Consider the following 8,185-nt stretch of genomic DNA (forward strand, 5'->3'; position numbering starts at 1 on the left):
TTTATGTGTGAGTGTGTGTGTGTGTGTGTGTGTGTACGTAGATGCTTCAGCCAGCTGATGGCAGTTGCTGACCAGCACTGAACCACACCTGTGGGCGTTTGCCGACTCTTAATGTAACCTGTGGGCGTGGTTGTGCGTGCTTTTGCTTGCTGTGGTTTGCTGTGGAGTGACCGAACAGTTTACGCACAGTTTATTGACGTTGTTGGGATTAATGTGGCGAAATGGCATAATCCACTGGGATTTGCCTTAGTCGCCAAGAAATTCAAGAATCGGGCACACCTCAACTTTTTCTCTTTTACAAAGTTGTTTGCTCTTTGACGAAATTGCACATTTCTTTTGCGTGATTAGATTTACATAGATTTTGAGGAATATGTTCATGTATATACAATAATTTAATTCAGGTATTTTATCAATATGTAGAGTACGCATTTTGTTGGATAATTGTTAGTTAGTTATTGAGTCTATTCTGCAAACATGACTCTCAAATTGTATTCGCATACAAAATGATTCTTAAAAGAATTCTGATTTTACCTTTGCTTCTGGCAACTGGTTTTGTCTAGAATGTTTTTATTTGACATATTTTTTGGCATATTAATACCAATAATTTACCATGTCAAGCTATTAAAACACCCCAGCTGCAACTGCAAAAAGATCGCACACATTTTATGCAGACCTTTTCGATTAAAATACGTTGCATACTTTTCAGCGCGAATTCACACATTCACATCAAGGACTTATGCTGGGTTGCAATATCCCTTGTATCTGCCCCCTTCCACATTTGACACAGAGCACGGACAGACCAGGACTATAACCAGCCCATAGAGCACACAAATAATTAAGTTTTTTCCCCTAACTTTTTGTGTGTGTCTCTCTCATAGTGTTCTGCTCTCTGCACCCGCCTGCACTCTTGTCACGCAACTTTATAATGGTAAAAACTTTTGCATTTCATACAATGCAATCTCCCACCCACTCTCTCTTTCTCTCTCTGTTGGTCTCTCTCTGTGTCTCTCTCTTTCTTTCTCGCTGGCTGATTGTCTCTGAGAGTTGCTTAAAATGTTAGTAAGTGACGTTGAAATTGAGACACTTGTCGCTTAATTGTTTTTCGAGTTTTGCCACTAGAAAAAATAAAGAAAAAATAATAATAATAAAATAATAAATGAAAAAAAAACCCATTAAGCGAATATGTTGGTCTGAGTTGCATTTACATAGTTCCCCTCTTGGTGTCATCGCGTTGCTGTTTTTGTTGCCAGTTGAGAAATTGCACTTGGCAAACGTTCTGTAAGCGTGCTTGGGACACTGAAAGGGTGTTTTTGATTTGCCTTCTCATGCTTTTGGCCTGCTTTTTCTGTACTTCTTGGTTAGCCTTGTATTTTCCCTGTTGCCAGTGGGCGTAGCCCACAAAGACATCGTGTGGCTGTAGATTATTTTAAGTAATTATCAAGCGATTTGCGCAACGACTGAAATGCTCTCATCTCTCGAGAGTCCGCGTGGGCGGGGATTGGTGGGTATCATTAATTAAACATGTAAATTTATATGTTAAGTGAAAATTGGCAAGCTACTTGCTGCCGACGATTGTGGCATAACTCTTTTATGGAATGATATTCTTTTTGTGAATTTTCTCAAGTTAATGTGAAATTTCTTTTATGACTTCTGTAATATTTGTGTAACTCGAGTAATTTAAAATTAACCATCTCACATTATAATACGGCATTCTTATTACTTTGAACTAACTGCTTGCAATTTTTGCGGATTTATATAGAAATAAAAATAAATACTGATAAATTAATTAATTGAATTTCTTTTATTTACTATGGAATATAAATAGTTTAGCTTAAAACTCTTATTGGAATTGCGAAACTCACATAATTATCATAGTCGCATTCATACTTAAGGTTGAATGCTCTGTTAAGCATATCTGCAACATGTGACCCAAATGTGATTTTGACTAATTTCAACGCATACGTTGTGCACACACATGTCCACACACATACATATATGTATACACAGAGAGAGAGAGAGAGAGAGAGAGAGAGAGAGAGAGAGAGAGAGAGAGAGGGAAATGCTTTGTCGCAGTGCATTAGGGGACAAGGAAATGCCATCGGCATTGACAACAACTTTTTGATATGTGAAATTGCGGCCTAAGCTAACATTTTATAATTTGGTGCACGGTGCAACACATAAGTCAGCAGCAGCAGTGGTGAGTGAGAGAAAGGTCAAAGGGAGTAAGGGCAGGCAAAGTGGAAGCACTTTCAGCTGCCATGTAAGCGAGTCCTGCAACATGACAAGCACTCGGCACAACAGTCAGCCGTATCAGACGAGTCTGTCACTCAGCCTACATCTGTCTTTCTCTCTCTAACGTTACCTATCAATCTCGCTCTCCTCCTCTCTATCTCTCTCTGTCCTCAGTGCTGTTCTCAGTCTGCCTATCTCTGTCTATAACGATGATGCTCGGACATACTCCAAATGATTTTGCAGTTGACAGTTGTCTGTTGCCATTTGGGGAATTTAGTGTTAATTATGGTTGTAATAAGTTATACAACATGAAGTCACATGATGTGCTCTATCCGACCCAATCCACTCCTCTTTTAGCGTCAACTTCAATTTTGGATATTTGTCGCAGTAGTCAAATTGCCAGCACTTGAAATATAAAACCCCGCATTAATAATTGTTTAAAAATGAACCTAAATATTAAAAAATTACCTCTAATGCAGTTTATACTGCTAATGATGACCCCAATGGGAATAATTTGTTAATATTTACTATTTATACATTTATGGTAGCTCCCGTGCTATGAGCTTATTCCAAATACGATTTGAAATAGAAAAAGGAAATATAAAGCAACCTTTTTTAAATAAAATATTACTTAATTGAAGTATTGAAATATAGCGAAAAGACTTTGCTTGCTTATTCGTAATTTAATATTCGTTCTATAAATACGGATGAAATTTTGAGGAATGTTAAGCCTTTCACTTCAAATACCTACACGAATTAATTGAATTTAATATTTAATGATTCAATATTCTCAAAAATCTTTGAATTTTCCAAAAATAGATACGGTTTGCGTTATCTGTGAGGCAATGCAAAGTTAAATATCAAAAGCACAAGCAAATGCTATTACTCATAGTCTTCTACTTAGCTTACAATTTCGAACCAGGATGCAGCAATTAGCAGTTCCTCCTATCTTTGCCAGTTATCCACATTTAATGAGCAATAGGCAATCAATAAGCCCAAAGCAATAGACTTCCCTGTACAACATTATTAAGTGCACAAATGTGTGTAAGTATGTTGTGTGCAGGGACAATAGGCAAATATTTTGCATCGTAATTATCAATTTCAAGTGCAGTCATCGTAGCTTTTGTTTGCAGCAATCATAAACGTCAGACTGTTTGTGAATTTCCTCAGCACGGCTCCAGATAAGGCTCTTGGGCTCCTTGCAACTCGATGACTCAACCGGTTCCTACTGTCTATTTGCGGTTATGTAACTCAAACTCGAATGCTGTCTATGTTTGGGTGCCCAAGAAATTGGGCAATCTCTATACCTACCCGGACCAATTAAACAGTCGCTTGCAATATTATTGATTTAGGAAACGTGAGTTGCCTTCTTGCACCAAGGAACACAGCCCACATCCACGTAGCTTTGCCCCACATCCTTGACTGCCAGAAACATTGGCACGCAATGCAGATATATGCTTTTAATTAGGACTGAGTCTTGCTTACAGATACTTCAGAATATACTCAGAAGCGAGTACACATACACATGTGTAACTTCAAGGGTATCAAACTAAATAAAAACATTTTGGAGTAGTTAGATGTCAACATGGTAGTATAATTGAACGTTTTGACAATGTTTTCTTATTTGCCGGTATTTAAATTATTTTAAATGAGAAATATTTATCAAGCATCTACTAGTAATTGTCAAAAACAGCATTACTAACTATCATTATATATAATTAACACATTTATAAGGCCTACATCGGAATAATAATTATTAATTTATCATGGACTATTTTTCTTGTATATTAAACTATGATAAACAAGTTATTCCTTATGAAAATCATTTTAGTTTTAACACATTTTATTAGGACCTAATTGGCGTGCACATTGCTTTAATATTTATCAACCGTTTTAGTTTAAAAAATCAAATACACAACCTTAAGCTCAAACTTAGGACAGGTAACCCTATCTATGCTGGTTCCCAGTCTTGGCTAGATTTTGAAAAGATTTTTTCTTGGTCTTAATGTACACAAGACTACCTTGAGAATAGTTTCAAGCTACAATTTTTATAGTCAACTATATTTCTCAGTCGTTATCAGGTTCTCAGTCGCTCTCAATTTGTTTGCTTAATGCAAAGTTTTCAATATGCAACATTTTCTCGCCTTCGCTCGTCTCTGTGACTTTTTTGTTGGTGCTTTGCTTTGGCCAGGTGTTTTATAGGGAAAAATATTTTCGTACATAAAAGTTTTACGACAGCAGTGGCAACAACAACAACAGTTACAATGTGTACTTGCCAGTATTTTGTGACTTATGGCCGAGTTGCTTTAACTAAAAGAAAAGTTTAGCTGCCTTAAGTGAGCCGTGCAAATGGATGCAGAGCGACATACTTAGAAGTATTTTGCAAAACTGGAGAAGCTTGAAATGCATAGCTATTCACTTAACAAAGTGAATATGTGTGCTAAACACAGAGTTGGAAAGTCTAAGTAAGGGTTTGCACATAACTATGAATAATTAATTAAAATTGCACATATGGGTGAAAATGCCAACATGTCTTAAGCTCGGAAAACATTGAAATCGGACAAAAATTATTCAATTTTTGCCACAATAAGAGTTGTTGGAAGAAAACAGATCAAACTTGGTGTGCATAAGACTACCAAACAGTAATAATAAAAGCAAAGACAGCGACAGATTCGAAAAGATTTCGAGAAAATATTTTTAAAACTATGAATATTTTCATTTAGTGGCTATGGCAAAAAGGGATATTAAAAATGAAAAGAAATACATTAAAATTAATTACATAGTGAGAGGGAAGGACAGTATGGCATTTTGCAATACTACACAGCCCACTTTAATTCATTTAACTGATTGTGCACTAAAAAGATGATGGCTCCTCAGTTCCTTTACTCACACTCTGCTCCACTCCCCTAAGTTGGTTGTGCAGTATTTTTCTGGCTGTGTCGCCTCTCGCTTGTTAACTGAACCTAAACAGTACAAGCACGACTGTCAACAACTGTAACGTTTACCGCATGTTACCGCTGCGCAACGTCCTGCGCTGCATGACAGGACATGTTGTGGCTTCTCGGGCTACCACACACACACACGTCCACACACATATATACACACACACACACACTCGTACAGAGCATGGGCGAGAGTGAGGAAAATAAAGCTTCTGCCCGGTTTCATATGTTTGTTCCGTGTAAGTGATAATGCATGTGTCCATTTGGGACGCTTCTAGCTGGGCTCGACGCAAAACATCCCCCTTCACTCGCCTAGCCAACATTGTTTAATTGTTGAAATTCATTTTGGTTGCGGAACTGCTTAGTTGTCAGCTCTTATTATTTAATGAATTTTTCAGTATGAACAATATATTTCCTTAAACGAATGTTTCCTTGTCGAATGTTTCCTACAATTATTTAAATAGTTAGATTTTTGTGATATATGAATTCTACAATTTCTTGATGTTCTTATAATGTTCAGTGCCGTACCAGTATCTCTTGGCATTCAGTTGCCTGAAGGCAAGCTATTTGCTTACACCTATTAGCGTCCCAAACAGGCCCACCGTATTCATAAATAAGACTTTGTACGCATTTCAACTATGTTTTCGGTCAAATTTGCAACATATCTTCTCCATCTCTCTCTCTCTCTATTTCTCTTTTTGTCAGTTCTGCCGCATTGAGCACGCAATTTATGAGCGAACAAATTTCATTTGGTACACGAAAAAAATGTAAGAGAAAAACACAGAAAAGGGTCAAATATGTTTTGGCAAATTTCTGGACGATTATCAAAAACGTACGCCATATGGGAATGTGTGACACCAGTTTTTTTTTTAAATATTTATTACCATTTTGAGCCGCATCAATAAATTAAAAATATGTATGTTGCAACTTGTGCGATAACAGCTGCTAACAAATATTTAAATGAAAATGCCACAATTTAAAGTTCGAATAAAAAAATAAAAAAACAAAAATTAAATTATTGTTCGACAAACGGCAACAGACGGCAGTTACCCCGACCACGGTCTCAAAGGGCAAAACAAACTGTATTATCACCTCAAATATGTGTAATAAACTCCCTAGGGGTCCTTGCACAGCACACACATACACCCAGCTACACACAGGGCGAACATGACAAAAAAAAAAAAAGACAACCTTAAAAAAAGCGCAGACGGTTATGTGGCATATGGTAGCTGTGGAGTCGCAACGAACCCGAGCCCACAAAATACCCCTATGCCAGCCCCTAAACCAGACTCAAACAAAAGGCATTGCCAATGAAGTTATCAGCGTGTGCCAGACGGAGCTTGGGGAGCAGCCAAAAGCCGAGTAAACATGGAGGGAAATAAATAAATTACATTTAGATGGTGTATGTGTGTATGTATGTGTGAGAGAAGCAGCAGAGGCTGAAGGGGGGCAAATAAAGACTGTACCCACAGCACAGGACCCCCCTCAGGCCTTAAAGCGAATGTAATAAGATGCCAGTTAACTCTTATTTTCAAAAAAAGAATTCATCTACCTGGACAATAGCTTTGTTTTTAAATATTGTAGCATATTGTATTTCGGCCATATTTTATATTATTATTTGGTTTGCCATAGAAATATAATACAAAACACTAACTATTATTTGCAATATTCTTCCATACGTACATTTTTATTGATTAAATGTTTAAGCCTGAAGATTTTATGCTTTGCTGAAAAAATAAAAATTAAATACATTCATATAAATTTACTCATAAGTACATATATATATATTTGTGTGGATATTCATATATGAGTTAAATTATAAATAATTTTTAGATAAGAGTCAACTTTTCACAATTACAATGATAAATTTTCAATATTGTAACAGTTTCTGAACCAATCAAGTAAGCTACTAAAAATTAATCATTATTCAAGCTGGCTGTGTGTTTTTCATCACAGATTGTTTGTGTTACAAGCACAATCGATACTTATAATTAAAATACAAAAATAATTTTTAACAATCCTATATAAAAATGGCCAAGCCAACAACAATTAAGGATGCTTTGGCTCGCTGGGAGGATCGCACCAAGCAGGAGGCAATATCGGCTCTAGATATTGGCTTGCAGTTTCAGTATCCGCCGATTGAGAAAATGGATGCAACACTCAGCAACCTCGTGGCGTGCCAGAAGTTAAGCTTGTCCTCGAATATGATTGAGAAGATTTCCGGCATTTCGGGCATGAAAAATTTGCGTATCTTGAGCTTGGCGCGCAATTATCTCAAGAATCTGAATGGCATTGAAGTTCTCGCCGATACCCTCGAGGAGCTTTGGGTTAGCTACAACAATATAGAGAAAATCAAGCCTATTGAAGCGATGAAAGCCCTAAAAGTATTCTATATATCGCACAATTTGGTTAAGGACTGGGCCGAGTTTGCACGAATAGGTGTGCCGCCGAGCCTCATCGATATCACGTTTGTGGGCAATCCTTTGAACGAAAACATGGATACGGCTGTCTTTATTGCCGAGGCCACACGCCGCTTGCCCAATCTCAAGAAGCTCGACGGGGAACCCCTCATACGTTAAACTGAAGTTTGATTTCTTTGTTTTTACAATTTAGCACGGCATGCAAGTGAAAATAAAAAAATGCAACCACAAACCAGGTCGAAGGCATTAATAGGCACGTTAACGCCCACACACAAACACACACACTCTCTTTACACACACAAACATACACACACAAACATACACACACAGAGATAGAGACACGGAAAGTTGGCAGGTAAGCTATTAAGGACTTGGGACTGCTGGAAACAGGCATTGAGGCAGAGGTCTGCTGAGAGGTCTGTGCAAAACATTTTCTTTTCTTTCCAATTCTATTTTCCATTTCTTTTTGCATCGACAATAAGAGAATTTTCCAATTTTCATTGCGCTTCTTCTGCTGATGAGCGCCATTGTTTAGTGTTTTGTGTATGCCCCAAACCTCAATAGCCATGTTGTAGGTGAAAGGTTCTCGCC

General features: G+C 37.3%; 1 protein-coding gene and 1 long non-coding RNA gene across 4 annotated transcripts; one reads left to right on the top strand and one right to left on the bottom strand.

The window, feature by feature from the left end:
- Nucleotides 1-2,919: 2,919 nt before the first annotated feature.
- LOC116805313 lies at nucleotides 2,920-3,714 on the bottom strand. Of its 3 annotated transcripts, none has more exons than XR_004365122.1 (3): nucleotides 3,544-3,714; nucleotides 3,142-3,457; nucleotides 2,920-3,067 (listed from the first exon to the last, which is right to left on the bottom strand). It is a non-coding gene; the product is annotated as an uncharacterized LOC116805313 (long non-coding RNA). The 3 variants fall into 3 exon arrangements; XR_004365120.1 differs by having other exon boundaries at nucleotides 3,142-3,460; XR_004365121.1 differs by having other exon boundaries at nucleotides 3,142-3,464.
- Nucleotides 3,715-7,175: 3,461 nt separating this feature from the next.
- On the top strand, nucleotides 7,176-7,814 carry LOC6561648 (dynein axonemal light chain 1). Its single transcript, XM_001988744.3, has one exon. It carries the CDS (start codon nucleotides 7,205-7,207, stop codon nucleotides 7,751-7,753), a length of 549 nt encoding a protein of 182 aa, XP_001988780.1. The 5' UTR covers nucleotides 7,176-7,204; the 3' UTR covers nucleotides 7,754-7,814.
- The last annotated feature ends 371 nt before the right edge of the window (nucleotides 7,815-8,185 follow it).

Source organism: Drosophila grimshawi, unplaced genomic scaffold (assembly GCF_018153295.1).
Source record: "Drosophila grimshawi isolate 15287-2541.00 unplaced genomic scaffold, ASM1815329v1 contig_1377, whole genome shotgun sequence".
Taxonomy (NCBI): domain Eukaryota; kingdom Metazoa; phylum Arthropoda; class Insecta; order Diptera; family Drosophilidae; genus Drosophila; species Drosophila grimshawi.

What these genes read in the sequence shown, in the direction of transcription:
- LOC6561648 (XM_001988744.3), top strand. Translation starts at nt 7,205, where the DNA reads ATGGCCAAGCCAACAACAATTAAGGATGCTTTGGCTCGCTGGGAGGAT.